Raw genomic sequence first — 19,726 nt, forward strand, 5'->3', positions numbered from 1 at the left:
TTTAAAAATGCTACAGCCCTTCAACTATATTTTTTTCTGGTCATGTAGCACCAATTTCAAACGTGTTTGCACTTGTGAAACTGCACAGGCAGCCTAGTTCCATAAACAGATCATATTTCCGGTCGTGAAATACTTATTTACCGTTTCCCCGCCCTCCCGAGAGCAGCACCCTAGTTAACCTACCGTAGACTGTATGCAGCCGACCAACTCGTAACGTCACGCCATTTTCCATCGACGACCGAGAGGAACAAACCAGCCAGAGAAACGCGGATAGTCAGAGCTGTGGATTGCACCGTAAACGGTAGAGTTTGAACGAAATTCTAAAATGTGTGACGTGCTGAAAAGTAAGAATACCACATTTGCGTCGATTAATTGCATCAATTTAATCTAACATTATTGTTTGAATCCTGTGGTTGTTAGCAGAATGCTGCTCATTAGGAGTAGGCCTCGGATAGGCGACAGCCATTTTAGCTACCGTTATAAAGCCGTTAGCTAGCATTAGCTTCAAAGTGTCCAAAGACAATCTAATGTTGAATGTGAAACATTTAACTAGTGCATTAGTATTATTTTTTTTAAAGGCGGGACATAGGCAGCAATGTACGGTTGAGCCGCTCAGGTAAACAAAGTCCTAGTACTTCAATCTAACGGTACTAACGGTTGCATGAATACTATTTCCTGTAAAGCTAAAGTGAGCATAAATGACTCGAGGCCAAGCGTCTTTCTGTTGCTTTTAACATGTTAGATGTGTACACAGTATGTTCATCTTGTCACGTTAAGTCAGCAACTAACAGAAAACGTTGCACATATTTTGACACGTTGGTGGACGTTATTCTGAAAAGTTTGCGGGTGAACGCACATCGGCGCATGTCTGTTTTTTTATGCTGTCGTTTCTTGTGTTGGGTGGGTAGCGTGTATATATTTCCACCCTGGTGGACAATATAAATGTATTATATGTTAACGTTGCGGAAACGGGAGTATTATTATTATTCGACTGGTTCATGCTTATCTCATCCGAAAACAGTTGTGTAAGGTGTTGTGTTTTATCTGCTATGCTGTTTGTTGCATTAGCGTAGCTGTTTTTGTCAGATCAGATTGTAAACTAATGTTCCCTTAAGATGTAAAGAAACCGCGACATGAGTGTTTCTTATTTAAAGGATAATCTATTTGTCTGTTGCATTACTAATCAATTTCCTTTCTTTATTATTTTCCAGATCCGGTCATGCATCGTGACTGTCCTCTTGACTGCAAGGTCTACGTTGGAAATTTGGGCAACAATGGAAACAAGACTGAGTTAGAGAGGTCGTTTGGCTACTACGGTCCTCTGCGCAGTGTTTGGGTGGCCAGGAACCCTCCAGGCTTCGCCTTTGTAGAATTTGAAGACGGTCGAGATGCTACTGATGCCGTGCGAGAGCTCGATGGAAGGTAGCCAGCCATCTAAATCTAAATCTCATCATTTTGAGATGCAGTGAAGAAAAACAGGATTCATCTTGATACAGCTATGGTGGTTAATGATAACTGGTTGTTTTTACAGGACGTTGTGTGGTTGCCGGGTGCGAGTAGAGCTGTCCAATGGCGAGAAGCGCAGTCGCACCCGTGGCGCTCCTCCTCCGTGGAGCAGGCGCCCTCGAGACAGAGACGACAACAACAGACGTCGTAGCCCACAAGCCAGACGAAGGTGACCCATGTTATGATTTGACAGTGGCCAGCAGGGACAGCATATTTTCTATGTTGTTGTTAATTCCTGCTCGTGATCTACTGGTTCCGCTCTCTTACACAAAGTATATTTCCTGGTAATTGCTTATGTTTTTCCAGTGTGGGAATTTCTAGTGTTTATCTTTTCTGCTGATTATACATTTGTGATAGTTTCATCTTCATTGATATTATTTACGTAGGGAGTCAAACAGACTTTCATAACCAAATGAAATATGAAATAGGACAATTTACTAGATCATGTAGTCTTTGTGTTGCAAATGCATCTTTAAATCTGGCCTGTAAAACCTCTGATTTAGGTACTTGTGCTTATTTTTAAGTGTACATAAGTATGTGCACTCTCAAAAAGTTTTAAAGCTTTAAAATGACAAAATAGGTGTGTGAAATAGGAGGACATAATTCCTCAGAAAAAGTATAATCTGTTTAAAATTTTGGGGGGATAAAAGTGCCAAATGTGATGCATTTTTTCCTTTTGTTTGAGGATGCTTTTATTTTTCATCTATATTAATAAGAATGAAACCCGTTGCAGAGCCGTCACCATGCCTCCTCTCACCATCCTCTGAGTCAATCAACTAGTCCTCTTTCAGCATCATGTGACTGCTGACCATCGTGCACCAATCAGCTTGGCTGGTGCTGTCATATGACCCAGGCATGGCCAGTCGTCAAGTTGCACCAACCCATTGGTTCCTCAGCATGCCGTTCTCAACCTCCTCCTCCTTCAACCTTAATCCAAACTGCAGCGGCCCACCTCACATTCCCGACCAATCAGCGTATTACGTTCCCAAAAGTCTACAACCTACCAACAGCAGCCTTCGGCTAACCAATTAAAGCAGGAAAAAAAGCCACAGCCAGCCCCCATCTGCCTGCCACCTAAACACCTTGCAGCATCTGGCCTGTCCTATTCAGCCAATTCTACCTACCCGGCCGGCAGTCTGCCTCCCTTTCGTCATATCTAGCTTGTTGAAAACCAAAAATACTAGTAAGTTTTCCTGCTTCATTCAGTACACTGCTGATTACAGTTTTGAAAGTGAAGAGACAGCTGGTCTGAAAAGGTTGTTTTATTAATTATTTAAATCGTATGTCTGGAACTTGACATTTCCAGAGATTTCCATTATAGACAAGCATCTGTATGGTATTTCTTGGGGCTCTGAGCAGAATTATCAAGTCACACAAATCAAAACTCTCCTCAACCCCCCCAAATGAATATTCTTTTTTTTTTTTTTTTTTGCTGTATGGTTGGTTTTAGCAGATCTTAGCCTGGTGGCTTATCGAGACTTATTCCCAGTGACCAGTATATTGTGTGTTTGATATTAGCTTCCTAATGTGCTCCCTTTGGGTCCAGTGGGCCAGTTTCATACAGATGGTGGCCTCAGTGTGTGTGTTTTTATCCCCACACAACGTGGCCGGTCCACAGTGCCGCATTGAAATCCTCCGATAGAGCAAATGTTGCTTGTGAGCTCTCTCCGATTTTGTGATCAGCTCAAACACTGACAAAAAATCTCACATATTAATCACAGCTCGTAGGACACATCCTACTCCACCATTCCAAATGAGTAAATTGAACTTGACTTTATGTATAGATGCACAATGCACTGTGGGATAGGTGAGGGATCATTTTTAAGCACCTGCCATCTTTATGCACTAGGTCCATTGTCAGTGACTTCTATTTTTTGGATTGAGATAATTGTGTTCCTGTAAAAACACCCAAGTCTTTTATTTCCATGTTGTGTAATTGATAGACAAAGGGCTGTGTTGAAGGAGGCCCATGTAAAGAAAGTATTGGAATAGTGTGGAGCTCTTCAGGGGGTCGATGCGTCTGTGTATGCTCTTAACACTCTTATTTTCCCCGTGCAGATCCCCACGCAAGAGGAGCTTCAGCCGCAGTCGAAGCAGGTGTGTAGCTTTCAGGATGTCTTGTATGTACAAGAAACAGCAGTTTTTAGTGATACCCACTAAATTCATTAACTAAATAATATATATATTTAATTATTCAATTTGTCTACTTAACTACTTGATCCAAATACTAGTGATACTGATTCAGAACTATAAAGATGATGAGCCCAAAATCTGATATGCATCCATGTATTTTGCCAAATGGAAACCAGATTCAAAATCCAAACCAACCCAACAGGCACGATTGATTAGCATGTAAAAAACATGAGACATGTTAACTTAATGGGATGGTTTGGTGTCTGCAGGTCTTTCTCCAGAGACAGGAGGAGGGAGAGGTCCCTCTCCCGGGACAGGAACCATAAACCTTCACGGTCTTTCTCCCGATCAAGGAGGTACGGAAATGTTTTGAGCTACCTAAAGATAAATTTAGTCTTGTGTCCTAACAGATATGTGACGGTTTAATGCGAGGCGTAGTAACACGACTCGCCTATAAAGCTATTAGTAAGTAGATCGCTCTTGGTTTTCTCTAGAGGACACTGTACCACTGAGAATACCATGTGTCCCCATCCTGTGCCTCGGTCTTGTTTGTTTGATTGTGGTATTGAGAGTTTTAGTTTGGACTGTAATTGTTTTTAGCTTTAATGGTTTGTTTTTTCACTCTCCACAGTCGCTCCAGGTCTAACGACAGAAAGTAGAGGAACACCCGCCGGGTGTAAAGGGAGCTGAAGATGAACGGTTGTACAGGCTTGCCCGTTTCAAATGATGGGATTCAACATGGCCGTGTCGCCGTTTTTGTGATGACTTTTTTTGTTTTAACAATCAAGTGTTTTAGTGTCCCTCACCTTTACATGTTATCATTTTCACAGACATTGAGTGGGTGTGTACAAGTGTGACGCCTCACCTCAGTCCACCTAGTCTGTCCTGAAACAGTCGTGCCACCCAGCATTCCAGTTCACCAATTATTCTCTTCAGAGTTTTTCTTTTTGTCAATGAATGTACTGTGTAGTTTGACATAGTGTGAGTAGTTGCTCTTTTTCAATGCCATCATTTTTTCAGTGAGGATTGGGATGATTTATAAGAGTCTCTCCTTTTGATTGTCTGTTTTCAATGTGCTACTTTCTTACTTCACCCTGACGGTTTCCATCTGTTAAAGGTTGGTTTGTAATAAAAACAACCAAGAGTCAAAACTGGCATAGATTTAGAAAAAAAAGACTGATTTTTGTTCTTGAAGTTTTCCATAATTTTTCTTTTGTTTGATACAATGTGAAATGGTCTCTCAATTAAAGAAACCGGTTGATTACAAAAGACCTGCATTGTTTGTCTATTTATTTCCTCTCGAGGAAAGGTTATTATACTGTATTATTAATTTCTACAAGAAGCACTTATCAGGCGCTATGGTCCAGGTCACAGTCACTTTCTCATGAAAATGGGTTTAGTTGATTCCTCTGTTGCCCATCGAGCAACAGGAATTTTGAGCTGCACTGCTCTCCTTTTGACATGTTAGTTTGATCCACTGTATATTGGCCTAATTTACATTTATGTTAGCATTTGAAATGATCAACTTACTATAAAATGACTGATAATTAAACAAATGAAAACTAGATTCAGCTCCAAATCTACCTGTAATTGTAGTAGTGTTCTATAAGATATTTGGATCTTTGTTTTACATCAAAGATTGAAACTTAGTCACATTTCAGATGGTCAAAACTGAATTGGTGACATTTTCCTAAATTAAAGTTTTGCCTAAATGTAATACGTGAATCTATATTTTAATAACTCCCTGTGTATGAGGCTGTTTCTAAGTTGTCACATAGGAAAACAAGAAACGGTAACATAGCCAGTTCATGTCCTCAAACATCTTCCCAGATATCCCTCCTTTTCTGTCGTACTTTCTATATAGTCTTTGGTTCGGTGTGAGGTCGTTATGTAATCCGCGTGACTTGAGTTTAACTATTTCACCAGATAGATGAGCGACAATGCTGCTGATAAAGTCCCCGTATGTGTCTGGTGCATACAGCCTATCAAAAGGTCCCGAGGACTGCGGTGAGTCCGGAACTATTTTCATTCATTTTGAGACATTCTTCACCCCGTTGTGGTCAGAAAAGGTGCTGCGTAAATGTACAACTGGGTGGGTCTCTTCTGTTTCCCCACAGACATTTTTTCGCGCGCTTTTCCGCTTGGTACTCGAGCCCCGGTGACGTCGTAGAAGCGGTGACTCACGGTATCCAAGGAGACGGCTCTCACAGTGAAGGAACTCGCGGGAATCCACCCAGAGACCTGTGGTATTGACACCCACTGTTGAGTAACGTGATCACTGACTGGTCTGGAGAACAAAGGTGCAGCTTGTTGGAGCTAATTTTAGATTTGGTCGCACTAAGTATAATTTGATCTCAAGCTATCTGTTTTAAATCATGGTCACGTGAATGTCTTTGGGATTTGGACAATTGTTCGGACAAAAACGTGACATGTTAAGACCTCAAATTACTCATTCTACAATTTTTCTAATATATTTTTTAGACTTAACATTTACAGGAAGTTCGACATTTTTGAGTCTACAGAAGCCGGTTAGCTTAGTTTATCTTAAAGACTGGAAATGGGGAAACAGTCGGTCTGGCTTTGTCCAAAAGTACCACAATGCACCCACCAGCACCTCTTACGCTCACTAAAGTCCCAGTGAAATGAAAGATACTTTTTCACAGTTTTAATCGGGTTTTTATTGTTAATTAATTTCTTGTTATATGTCAACAAATCAGTGTCGGAGTCTTGGCCCTGCATTCAGGGGCGTTTACAAAAAATGATCCAAACAGATGAGACTTTGGGCTGTACAAACAAATGTGTTAAATCAATTATTATTAAACTGCACCACAATCATTCTTATGAGAATAGTCTGCAGCTTCTGGGATCATTTAAAGTAAATACATTTGTTCGTTCACAAAACCATCAGGTAACTCGAGAGTAAAAAGTCAAGTGTTTAAGGTTACGTTGTTGTGGTTAGTAATTCATTTTCAATAAGCAGAACTCCCTTGACGAGCCTTTGTCTCTCAGTAAATAGTTAACTATGTGGCCACTGGCCATGCATAGTGTCTATGCTTCATTTGGCGCCATTTATCACGTGAAACTTTTCACTTTGCAGAACAAAGGCCTGAATAAGATGAAGCACAAAATGAAAAAAGATAATTTGATGTGGCTTGCAGACTTGCTGCACTGTGCAGCTGCCTTTGAGCTGAGAGACAATAAAGTGTCTACTCAGCTGTACAAATGTAGAGCCACACAGCTGCTGCTCAGCAACAAACAGTATGCGCTCATTGTATTGTTCCATTTAGTTTAAACTTCATTACCTTCAGTATGTATCACCACTGAATCTCTTCTTATGTCCCATCAGTCTCCTACTCAACAAAGGACTCACTGTGGTGTCCGATCAGCTGGGCCTTTACACACTGCGTCCTACAGTTAGGGTTATTGTTGTTGTGCTGGCAACTAGGCTCATGGGGTTGGGCATGCGCAGTTGTCTCTTGGTTGACCATGTTCTTGAAATAAACAAGCTTATACGACAACAAGAGGACTGAGTGGAACAGACTTTTGAGTGCAAAATGTTACCAATGTGAAAGTTACAGAGACTTGTAACAGGAGCGTTAAGAGACTGAGTTACAAGCCCACAGAGTTACACAGTTAGTTTGAATTCAATAAGACTTTATTATTCATCTTGTTACCACAGTCTAAACTGTATTAAAACTGTAACTGCTTTTGAGAAAAAAATATTAAAAGAATAGAGGGGCACTTGATTTAGCTGCCTTTACACATACAATTAATAGCAAGTAATAGTAAAAGCACATGTACAATTTATAAATTACTTTGTCAATAAGGACTTTACACATAAAACATATCATGTTTTTTTATTGATTGATTTATGGATCTAAAAAAGGACATCAATCATGGGATAAGATGTTAAAATGAACTGTGAACATGGTCCCATGATGTTAAAAGACAGATATTAAACATGTAACATGAAATTGAAAAGTCCAAAACTACATTAGTGCAAACCAACAAAACAAAAGCAATACTATAATGTAGAAATACTGTGTTACAAGTAAAGGTCCTGCATTTTTAAGAAAAAGTACATTACCATCAAAATATACCAAAAGTAAAAGTACTCATTATGCAGAATATCCCATTACAGAATCATTACATTATTGGATTATAATTATTGATCCATTAATGTGTACAACAATTTATGCAACAAGATGTTGCATCTGGTAGAAGGTAGGGCTAATTTGAATTACTTAACATAGTGTTGGGAAGCTTAATCTATAGTAATATAGCAGCATTTACTAGTTGATTCATATTTTGTATTAATCTAAATCTGCAAAGCAAACAAACAAATGTAGTGGAGTAAAAAGTATTATATTTACCTCAAAAAAGTAGTGGAGTAGAAGTATAAAGTAGTACTTTAGTACAGTGCTAACGGTAAAAATACTTTGCACCATGTTACTTGTGTTATATGTACGGTAAATACAGTAACAGGTGTGTCTTTTTCTTCCACGTATTTGTGTCTGACACTGAAAATATGCCTGAGCTGAAATGGGAGGAGCCAAACAAAGACCCATCCGGGTTACTGCACAGTCAACCGGCCTGACATGCGCACTGAGAGGCAGCGAGAGTCTCCCGTGCCGAGCTTCTTTTCTGGGTCGTCTTGAGATGGAACTTCCTCTGTACTCCAGAGCCAAAGTCTCACGTGTGCTCATGTGTTTACCGGGGCAAGTTTCACGTGTGTGATCGTAGACAGACTCCGCCTCTGCACGAGAGAGGAAGCATCTCCGAAGACCGGAGTTCATATAACCGTAGCCCGTGAGAGTACTTGAAGAAGCTATCAAGGAGAGTACTATTACCACTACTAGTTGTTTTTGTGTCATTGGAGAGGGTGGGTTGGATAACAGGAATTTTACACCGAAGCGGATAAACGGACTAGCTTCATTCAACAGGTTGAATCAGAGGGATTTTATCTGTACTGGACTGATAATGTAAGTATAATGATCCTGAACTAATGTTAATGCTTAAACTGTCTGTTTTTGGCATTTACTTAGGTGATTTAGTGTTTTGTTAGATTGTAAGCATCTTTAGAAACACATGTCTCCGGTGTACAGTATACGTAACGTTTTATAGACGGTAATACAGCTTTTCGTGTACATATATTGTCAATTTTTGTATTTTTTAGTCTTGACAATTCTACTTTTGATGATTCACAGCTACTCATATGAAGTTGGGTGTGTTTGTATCTACATATCAGTTTTCAGGGTTTCAGTTTATCACTCTAAACTCTTTAAAACTCATGCTGGCTTCTTGTCGGAGGTATTTTAATATGTGTGTGAGTGGTGATGGAGGGTTGGTCAGACTCCAGTGACAGCCCAGTTGTACTACTCGCCGACACGAGCCCCAGCCTCACGTGGAGCGCTGTAGTAAACTGGGCAGGGTCTATCTGTAGCTGCTGTGCTCTCTTCCGCGGGGCCCATGCCGGGGACTCCTCCGCACATGTGTAGTGTCGCTCTCCCGCCACAGACTTGAATCACTCCGCCCCGCCCGGCTCTCACTATGACGTCGTGTCCCGCGAGGAGGGTGTGTGGAGAAGGAAAGAAAAGGGAGGGAGGGAGGGGGGGAGTAATGGTGTCTCACAGTAGTGCCCCCCCAAAATGTTCCCACACCCCTTTTTTACCCAACATAGATGAGCATGTAACGATCCATTCAAACAGTGGAATAGTCTTTAAAACGTGTTAAAAGTATAGTACTATTAAATACGTCCCATAAGACCCCATTAAGTCAACTGTTGCTGGACTCTTTCATCCACCCATGGTGTCTGTGACCATGATTCCTGACTTTATACGATTTATTTGAACAAGTTAACTTTTATGAGACTACTAGTCGTCTTACATTTATTAATTCATATAATAAATACGATTTAATCGAATACACCGTTCACTATGTCATTTTAAGACACCAAATCATGTTACAATTGCGACATTACGTGATCTCATAGTAGTCTGCTCTGATGTGTAGCTGCAGCTGAGTCACGTGACAGGACACGATCTACCAGACTTCTATTCATATCTATATAGATCTTTTTTTAAGCTATTGGGTTGGGGTCATTTTGGGGAACACTTTTGCTTAGTTTAAATGTCAGATATGCTTTAAAGTAGCCATCGGTCCATGTCAAACTGGAGTTAGTAGGTCTGACTGTTAATGAGGTCTTCATTAGTGTCTTCCATATTATTATTATTATTATAATTAGAATGACCTCATCCTCCCCTCCAGTGCTGCAGCTGGATAATTAGGGTGGGCTGGGACTCCTGCACAGCACTTCCTGGATGACTATAATGACTTATTATTCTCCTGAGACACAGCTGATTCCTTCCTGACGCTCTTACAGGAAAGTGCTATTACCATTCAACCACTATACTTGGAAAAGTTATTTTTTTTATGTGAGTGCTGTATGAATATCCAGATGTGGAAAGAACTGATTAAAAAAAAATAAGATTAGTTAATTATTAGCTTATTAGCTGCTCACTGAGTTCTGAAACGTGTTCAGTCGGTCTGACACTGCCACCTAGTGGGGCCTCTGTGGGCCTGCAGGGATCTCAGCCTCTGCTCAGGATTTGCCTTGACATGTCTGTCTGAGATTATGTCCAGACATGTACCAGTGATTCACCAGGAGGTGCTCAGTCACTGGCTGCCCGGCTTCTTATAAAGCGCAGCCCAGTATCACCAGTCTGAGACTCTCTGTAGTTACTAGTGAGGATACTTTAACTGACTGGAGAGATGGTAAGCCTGATATATACTTTTAAAATTGAATAGTACAAAAAACTTAAACAGAATAACGTCTGCTTTATGTTTTTGTTGATTGAGGATGGATTGTTGGCATGGATTAGAATATATTTTATTTACATTTTTGAATTATTCGGTGGAAAATTGAAGCCTTTTATTTACTTTTTATTTATTGAAAATGATATGATGAGAAGTGTCTGATAATTAGAGCTGCAGCCATTAGTTGATTAAATGGTAAAACGTTTTGGCATACTTGCAGCTAAAGTTACAGCTCATCATCACTGTCTCAGCTTCTCCGACTAACCGCCGGTCTGAACCTGTGTTCCCTGCAGTGTAGAACGATGGCTACTCACAAGCCCATCCTGAGCCCCCCGAGGACCGGCTCGGCCCGACGAAACCTGTTTGGCCCGGTGGACAGAGAGCAGCTGCAGGCGGACTACCAAGCCGCCCTGCAGAGTGGCCTGGAGGAGGCTCGCCATCGATGGGGCTTTGACTTCCTCTCCGATACGCCTCTGGAGAACAGTGGCTTCCAGTGGGAGGCCATCCCCGGGGCCACGGTGCCGCTGCTCTACAGATCCTGTGTGCTGGGTCTGGGACACGCAGAAGGTGAGAGGGCGGCAGAGGCGACGGTTCAGCCCGAGGACGGAGGAAGGGTCGCGCTGAAGGAGAACATCCCATGTTCGCCAGAGAGATGTGCACTCAACCAGGAGAAGCTGGAGAAAACACCAGGGGGAGGAGAGAACACGGGACTGAAGAGGAAACAGACAAACATCACAGGTACATATTCCAAGTGTGAATGCGTAGAGTTGTGATTTTTCGCTTGGATTTGCATGAGCTGAATTTCCTGTTTCTTTATCTCGACAGATTTCTATCAGGCTAAAAGAAGAGTAGTTGGGATGCCACGCAAATCCGGCGAGTGAAGGTGCCAATATCCCAAGAGAAGCACACAAACAGCACTGCTCTCAGGAAGCCGTCTCTGCACAGACTCTGCACAGTCACTCCCCACGAGGTCTTGGACCCAGAGAATCGTCTGAGAGCACAAGGGACCTCAGCAATACATCATTGTAATATATAACTATAAGGTTAATTAGGGTTCTGTATTTACTCTAAGGGGGGGGGGGGGGGTGCTTTACCCAGTGGTAAGAAGGGGACATTTGAGCAGAGGAGATTAACGGTAATCTCTCAAATCAGTGGATTTATACTCATTTGGATCATGGGGATGCCAAAGTGTTGACGGACATTTCATACTGTACATTCCTGCTTTGTAGAGACTCTGTACCTGCAGCAGTGCGGAGGAATGATGGATGAACGCATTACTGTGCACACTTGAAACAGATGCCATGTTGGTTATAATCATTACGGAGTGGCTGTGATTGAAAATGGTAGAGAGTGGGTGAAGCCCTTTTGCTCCTTTTGTTCAAATCCACTTTTTTTTTTTTTTTTTTACAATGTGAATCATGAGGGCTAGGAGTTATTTTATATGTGTTATACTTAATATATTTATACGTCTTTTTTTTCTACCATCGTGTAATCATAGGACAATGTTTGAAGAGTTTTGATATGCTGTACATGCAGTTGCTTTGCTTTAGATTATTATTGACAGAAGTGCCATCATGTCTTTCATTCAAAGGTCTCCATGAGGACCCGGTCTGGATTCTGACATGTGTACAGCACCAGATATTGTAGGTTAGGAGCGTATCAACATGTTTGGTACACTTAAAAACACATATTTAGGTCTATTTATGTGTATGTATATATATATATATATATATATATATATATATATATATATATATATATATATATATATATATATATATATATATATATATATATATATATATATATATATATATATATATAATATATATATATATATATATAATATATATATATATATATATAATATATATATATATATATATATATAATATATATATATATATATATATATATATATATATATATATATATATATATATATATATATATATATATATATATATATATAATATATATATATCAGAGATGTATCTGTAGAGTTTAATGCAGCACTGTTAAGTAGCATATTCAGAAAAAGACATTGCAGTATTGCACATCTGATAGCCGACAGCACCCAGTATCAAGTGCCTTTACTTGTTTGGGTATTTGAAGCTCCATTAAGGACAATCCGAATAATGTGTATTATTTACTAAGCTAAAGTGCTTTATTCTTTGGAAGCATAGTGCAATTATAACAGTTAATATGTTATCTGCCTCAAACGTCAAACGACACTTATTTATGTTGGTAAATCCTGCTGCTATGGTTAATCTGAATGGGTGTCAAACAAGGTCAATGTAATGTTCATTCTTACCAACTGCTTAGAAATGTTTAGCGCTGCAAATACAGAGCTACGCAAATAACAGCGTTACCCCGAACAATGAATGCACTTCTGTTCGTAGATGCTTGTGCACAGGTCGTACATTTTGTTTTATGCTAAAAGCTACAAATTTAAAGATCTATCCTTATTTATTGAGAGACATTATGCCTCGTGTTCATTTTGTTATTGGTAGATTATTATGACGATTCCAAATTCCAATAAAATGTTCAAATGAAACTTGTGAATGTTTTGCATTATTTGTGTTTTCCTTCTCATTTGTACTGTGTTTATATGTATCGGCAACATTGGTGGAAGTATTCATTCATTCATATTCTGCTAACTCACAGAAAGTAGTTTAACTAGCTGCTTCCCAGAGTGTCTTGCCAGAAGTATTGATTATTCTGAAGGTAACAGAAGTATTTCTGGTGCCCCTTATACAGTAGTACTATTGTATGCAATTACAGCCAATCAGGTGCGTGGTTAACACTTAAAAACAAGTTTAAATATATTAATACATTACACCAATAATATACACCATGGCATCAGTGTATTCATAGTTTAATGTTTATTTTATATTCTTAAACATCCACTTTGAATGCACTAAGTATATTCACTCAAGTGCTTTACTTAAGGTCAATTATGTTCTTGTTAACTTGAGTTACTTTTTACTTCATCACATGTATTTGAAAGCGGCAGATATTTACTCTGCTGGTGAACTTACAAAACTAAAGATCATCTTATAAAAGACGACACATTGTGAGAGATTAAACATAACGTCGTTAAAATTAGCTCCATTTCAACCAAGCAGCATCATTTAAATGCTACTTTCATATTAATGCATCAGTAATAATAAATAAAGCAATACTGGGGCCTAAGTACTTTGATTTGTTTTGTGTGCATTAAGTACATTGTGCTATACTTGTATAGATAACGTTTACTTTTCTCAAAGTAAAACATCTGAATACTTCCACTACTGCACTTTTAGGCAACACCTTGTGAGTGGATGAAAGCTGTTTTTCCTCTTTGAAATGTATTTCAGGTTTGCTTCTCAGATGGTGACGGCCTTCTGTTTGTAGATGGCATCCCTCCACAGACGCACGTGTCAGCACACACAGAGAGAGAGAGAGAGAGAGAGAGAGAGAGAGAGAGAGAGAGAGAGAGAGAGAGAGAGAGAGAGATTTGAAAACAACTTCAAGCAGCCCGGAGCAGCTCAAACGGGCCTCTGTTGTTCTAACAATTCGCTCTCCTCCTCTGTGAGGAAGGTAAATTAAGAGAGTGAGTCACTGCTCAGGCAGACGCTGTGTACTTTGGCACCACACCACTGCGGCCCCGCATCAGCACGCGCACACTGGGTGCGTGTGTTTGTATTGAGGGTTTAGGGGATGAAGGGGCCCGGAGCAAGGCCCTGCTGTGCTCCCTCCTCCCTCTCTCCTCTCTCTCTCCTCTCTCTCTCCTCTGGCCTCAGCGGCACAGAGGCACCTGCACGCCTGCGCTAAGCTCTCCCATCCCCCCGCCCATTTCCCTCCATCATCTGTCCCTTAGCTCCCACATCCATTATAGGCCAGGACAGCTAGCGTTTGCATTTAGACTGAGAGAGAGCGAGCGTGCGGGAGAGAGGTAAGAGAGAGACGGAGGGAGCATATGACACAAAGGAGAGAGAGAGGGGAACAGATCAGTGCATTAGAGGGAGAGAGAGGAGGGGGGGGGGGGGGGAGGCTGCAGATATCGATGGCACTAACAATGGAGCGTTAGGATCCAGTGAGGTGATCGTCAGCCATATAAAGGCTGGGGGTAAAGATATTTGAGGAGGGGGGCTCCTCCTCGGTGAGCTCAGGGGGAGGAGGAGGAGGAGGAGGAGGAGGAGGATGGGCCTCGAACACAGACTTGCAATGGCACTGCAAAAATTGGATTAAAGCAGTATGGTAACGTTTCTAATTTAATTTATTGCTGTGCTGCTTGTGTCTCATCCTCATGTGTTCGCATCCACGCTCGTTGACATCCATCTCATGTCACAGTGTGTCCTCCTGCCGAGTGAAGAAGAGACGGGCATGCCCCTTTTTAATACCATAGGCATCTATCATCTCCATCCTCATCACAGCCTTCTCTTCCTCCAGGGATTTTTTTTTTTGATCCATCACCGGATTCATTCCCGTTAGATTTGAGCATTTGCTCCGTGTTTGTTTCCTGTTGTTTGTTTCCACCCATATGTAACGCCGGACACCGCACCTCCCTCCTCGTATGAGCCATATTTCTTATCGCTGCTGCATATGAATCTGACTTCTGGGACCAGATCGGGGGACGATTAACCACCAGGGACTCTGCACTCATCTGTTTTTCATCTCTCTCCATTACAATGTGATTGTAACCTATTTTGTTTATATATATATATATATATAAGATAACACTGCCTGCCTGCCTCCCGTCGCTCTTGCTCTGATTTATAATAGCACGAGGAGCGCGTGCTCACTGTCACGCAATTGAAAGACAAATAAATCCCGTCTGTAGAAATTAGAGCAGCGCTATGAGATTTTTTGTCGCTGTCATGTGTGTGTCTGAGCTCATGCTTGCCGGGTCTGATTACACTGTTTTGACGTCAGGCGGAGGGTCATTAACAATCCCGCCATCTGCCAAGATGCACATATAGATGATAGCCTACATAAGAGGGAAGCCCCTCGTGCACCAATGAGATGTTTGCTCAGAGATCAATCCGACAGAATGATCCAGACCACACTGATATTAACATTCAGAGACACAATATAGAGCAACATCACATATTTAATCATCACTATAATTCCAACTGTACCATGCAGGGTGTTTTACCTTCTTATTCCTGGTGCATACCTTATGCGTTTTTAAATGCATTTTTAAAGTAACTTGTTTTCTGGTGAAGCAGAGTTTCTGAGGCAGAGCAGAGCAGGAAGCAGACTATAATTATATATCATCTAATTAATGCATGATGGCCTTTCGGTGTACCACCAAATCAATTATAGGCGTAATTGACTAAATCTCATTTCAGAAGCCAAAGTGATTAACAGGTATCTATTTTTCTTTCGAGTCTTTCCTCGACGTTTCCTCCCTACAAACTGCAATTTGACGATAATCTTAGAGAAAATATTGAGAAAGTTAAGAGTTTTATTTTTGTCAGTTGAGCTTATCAGCATTTGTTAATGTTTCAAATGCATTTATTGAAAAAAAACCATGCTCTAATTACATCAAAGTAAATATATTTTCATTGTTCATTTAGATCTGGACGCTTGAATCCTCATATTTGTTGAGTTGTATGTTTGTCTCTAGATAAATGTCACATTTCTGCATGTTCAGCTGACCTGCTACTCTTGACTAAACTACTCTGTGGATCATATTGAAACGAATGAATTAAAGTTGTACCAATTGAACTCGTTGTCTACAGTATTTTCCCTATAATTAGTTCTAGGTAATGATTGAGTAATGAGTGAGTTGTAAATGAAAGCCTAACTATTTTTGGAAGGCCAAAACCTAATAAGTAACCCACAGCTTAGTTTGGCTGTTTTGGTGCCATCAGATGGATATTAAGTTTGAAATTGACTTCTTTTTTCATGCAGGAAAGCTTTTTCAAAAAGAAAGCACAAATAATTTCAATCAGGATGCGACACTGGCCCTTTCACTCTGCCTGTTACTCAAAAATATTCTTCCTTTTCACTTTGACTTGAATAGATTTCAATACATGTAATGTTCCTTCTTCTTGAGTAAAGTCATGTCAATAATACACTATACTGTGTATTGTAGTACTCTCTCCACCCCTGATTACCTCCCTCCTGCCCTCTCGTCCCCTCAGCTGGACAAGAGCGAGGTGGCAACTCTCGGCCTACCCTCCACCACCACCAGCCATGGAGGCTCTGACAGTAACATCAGTGCGGACGGAGCGCCAGCACCAGCAGCAGCAGCAGCAGCAGCAGCATCTTCAGCATCAGCATCAGCGTCTGGGGTCATGGCCTGTGGGGGTGCAGAGGGTTTCGGAGTTGGCGAGCCACAGCGGACACGTGCTGCCTTAGAGCATCTGCAGCAGAAGGTCCTGAAGGTCACCGAGCAGATTCGCGTGGAGCAGGAGGCCCGTGACGACAACGTTGCCGAGTACCTGAAGTTGGCCCACAACGCAGACAAACAGCAGGCGTCCAGGATCAAGCAGGTGTTTGAGAAGAAGAACCAGAAGTCAGCACAGACCATCGCACACTTGCACAAGAAACTAGAGCACTATCACAAGAAGCTAAAGGAGATAGAGCAGGTAGGTGAGCAAGTGTGTGAGTGTGTGTGTGTGTGTGCAGTTAGTTTGTGTACGAACATGTAATATATTTGTGTGCAGCTGTTTCTGTACTGTGGCTGTTTTGAATAATTATCTCTCAAGGCGGACTCACACAAGTGTTGAACTATATCTGTGAGGACAGTTGTGTCCAAATATAGACTGATGATTCTCATCTCCTGAACCAATGCATCATCCTGTGTCTCACCTTAATTCTTCACAGGGCCTGCTCTCCTCATCTATCTCCCTGCAGTTCTCTCCCTTAACCTAATCTTTCCTACCTTTGAGATCCTCCACTTCTCTGCTTCCTCATTTCTCTTCCCTCTCTACAGAATGGACCGGCCCGGCAGCCTAAGGATGTCCTGCGGGACATGCAACAGGGATTAAAGGACGTTGGGGCTAATGTTCGTGCTGGTATAAGTGGTTTTGGAGGCGGAGTAGTTGAAGGGGTCAAAGGTGGAGTGACTGCCCTCACTCACACAGCCGTGGTCTCCAAGCCGAGGGAGTTTGCCAGTCTTATCAGGAATAAGTTTGGCAGCGCAGATAACATCGCTCACCTGAAGGACTCACTTGAGGACGGAGTCGGGGGCCACTCTGAGGACACCCTGACACCTCGTGCACTGAGTGGAAGTGCTACTCTGGTCTCCAGCCCAAAGTACGGCAGCGACGACGAGTGCTCCAGCGCCTCGTCCGGCTCCGCAGCAGGCAGTAATTCAGGTGGTGCAGGGGGAGGAGGGGGACTGTTGGGACCAACCATGGGGAGCCCAAGGCTGGATGGACACCACCATCACCACCATCACATGCACAGCTCTTGGGACTCTCTTCTTGAGGGCCTGCAGGAGATCAAAGCCAGTCAGGCGCACATGGAGGACGCCATCGAGGACATGAAGGGTCAGCTGCAGAGTGACTACTCCTACATGACACAGTGCCTGCAAGAAGAAAGATACAGGTACACATCCCAAAAAAAAAATTTGAAATACCTCGTCAGTCACACTTATGAACTCTGGCGTATTCAATACAGTCCTCACTGGGACTTCTATTCCCAGATCCATTTGTTCCTACTAAAGATATAAATCTTTCAAAACAGTCACAAATATGATCTTTCTTTACAGAAGGACTTAATAATTTACTTTCCCAGCTGGACATTTTAGTTTTTAATAAATGTCACTCAAACAAGAGCAAATAGCGAATTAATCTGCGGATTAATGTACATTTTTGTGCTTGCGAGTAATTACACTTCTTGTGTGTGTGTGTTTGTACTGTATATTCAGGTATGAGCGACTTGAAGAACAGCTGAATGACTTAACGGAGCTACACCAGAATGAGATGACTAACCTTAAACAGGAGCTCGCCAGCATGGAGGAAAAAGTCGCCTACCAGTCCTACGAGAGAGCAAGAGACATTCAGGTAAAATCTGATTGTTGAAGGCATTTAAACCCTTTAAAATTGTCCTTTAATACATAAGTGTATATCTATGATATCATTTATCCTTAGTTGTCCTTAATTAAGAGTAAAGCCCTGAAAAACCCACAGCATAATGTGTTCATTCATAACAAAAAAGCTGATTGAGAAAATAACTTTTCAGGGCCTTTAATACAAAAAAACAATCCCACTGTGGTTCCTCTGTGTGTGCACACAGGAGGCTGTGGAGTCGTGCCTGACTCGCATCACCAAGCTGGAGCTGCAGCAGCAGCAGCAGCAGGTCGTCCAGCTGGAGGGAGTGGAGAACGCCAATGCTCGAGCTCTGCTGGGCAAACTCATCAACGTCATCCTGGCGCTCATGGCCGTGCTGCTGGTTTTCGTCTCCACCGTGGCCAACTTCATCACCCCGCTGATGAAGACCCGAGCCCGGGTGGCCGCCACCGTGCTGCTGACCTTGCTGCTGTTCGTCCTGTGGAAGCAGTGGGACTTTGTGGAGCCGTGGCTGCTGCCCAGCTGAGCTCTCTGAGAGAGACTCCAGTGGGGACCAGAGTCGCAAACTCAGTCAGAGACCCACTGAAGGATCCAGAGACTGAAATAGAACGAGGGCCTCTGTACTTGTTCCCTTTGAGTGTGATCGTGGAGCGTCTGAGGACAAAACATGGCACTTTTGGAAGGATCTGGAAATGATCTGGCCTGCAGAGAGTGTTGAGAGCTGTTTACAGTGAAAAAGAACAAAAATGCTCTGCTTGCCAGTTGAGCGACAGAAGACATCATCTCATCTCATCTGTTGATGACCAATCATCGATTACATTGCTGTCACCAAAAACTGAGTTTCTTGCAAGAAATCTTTGGAATTGTCTTTTTCTAAATATTTATGATACATGAATTACAAAGACTAGAGCAACTTAATAATTAAAAATGCTGATCATGTTCGCCTTCATGTTGAAGCTATATTATATTTGAGAGGAAAAAGTTGTTTTTCCTTGAATGTTATTGCTCATGCATGTCCTCATATGTGCACTAAGATGCATCTAGCTGGCATGAGTTAACATTTCATTAATGACTAAATAAATCTTCTTTAACTGCCGTTGTGCTGTCAGAAATACAGCGCAGATATCTTGTGTCTCAACTCAAAGTGTCACTGGTTTGTTTCACATCCTGTTGAAGCAGTGCTTTCAGACGCATTTCTCTCTTTTTGTCTTTTTCTCCAAATCGAATGAACCGATTTAAAAAAAGCTGCCGATATCTGCGAC

The 19,726-nt window shown here is 41.6% G+C and overlaps 3 protein-coding genes across 5 annotated transcripts; all 3 read left to right on the forward strand.

Moving 5' to 3' along the window:
- The first annotated feature begins 150 nt into the window (after positions 1 to 150).
- srsf3b (serine and arginine rich splicing factor 3b) lies at positions 151 to 4,910 on the forward strand. Of its 2 annotated transcripts, none has more exons than XM_076110566.1 (6): positions 151 to 301; positions 1,212 to 1,422; positions 1,532 to 1,675; positions 3,565 to 3,603; positions 3,909 to 3,995; positions 4,271 to 4,910. In XM_076110566.1, the coding sequence occupies exons 2-6, from the start codon at positions 1,220 to 1,222 to the stop codon at positions 4,296 to 4,298; spliced, it is 501 nt and encodes a 166-aa protein (XP_075966681.1). In that variant the 5' UTR covers positions 151 to 301; positions 1,212 to 1,219; the 3' UTR covers positions 4,299 to 4,910. The 2 variants fall into 2 exon arrangements, with proteins under 2 accessions (XP_075966681.1, XP_075966680.1); XM_076110565.1 differs by having other exon boundaries at positions 204 to 344.
- Positions 4,911 to 8,157: 3,247 nt separating this feature from the next.
- Positions 8,158 to 12,167, forward strand: cdkn1a (cyclin dependent kinase inhibitor 1A). Of its 2 annotated transcripts, none has more exons than XM_076111030.1 (3): positions 8,158 to 8,621; positions 10,749 to 11,193; positions 11,281 to 12,167. In XM_076111030.1, exons 2-3 carry the CDS (start codon positions 10,758 to 10,760, stop codon positions 11,334 to 11,336), a joined length of 492 nt encoding a protein of 163 aa, XP_075967145.1. In that variant the 5' UTR covers positions 8,158 to 8,621; positions 10,749 to 10,757; the 3' UTR covers positions 11,337 to 12,167. The 2 variants fall into 2 exon arrangements, with proteins under 2 accessions (XP_075967145.1, XP_075967144.1); XM_076111029.1 differs by lacking the exon at positions 8,158 to 8,621 and adding an exon at positions 9,745 to 10,413.
- A 4,341-nt stretch (positions 12,168 to 16,508) lies between these two features.
- tmcc2 (transmembrane and coiled-coil domain family 2) lies at positions 16,509 to 18,990 on the forward strand. Its single transcript, XM_076111150.1, has 4 exons — positions 16,509 to 17,036; positions 17,384 to 18,000; positions 18,323 to 18,458; positions 18,691 to 18,990. The coding sequence occupies exons 1-4, from the start codon at positions 16,509 to 16,511 to the stop codon at positions 18,988 to 18,990; spliced, it is 1,581 nt and encodes a 526-aa protein (XP_075967265.1).
- The last annotated feature ends 736 nt before the right edge of the window (positions 18,991 to 19,726 follow it).

This window comes from Anarhichas minor, unplaced genomic scaffold (assembly GCF_050575085.1).
Source record: "Anarhichas minor isolate MPS153535 unplaced genomic scaffold, ASM5057508v1 ptg000043l, whole genome shotgun sequence".
NCBI classification, from domain to species: domain Eukaryota; kingdom Metazoa; phylum Chordata; class Actinopteri; order Perciformes; family Anarhichadidae; genus Anarhichas; species Anarhichas minor.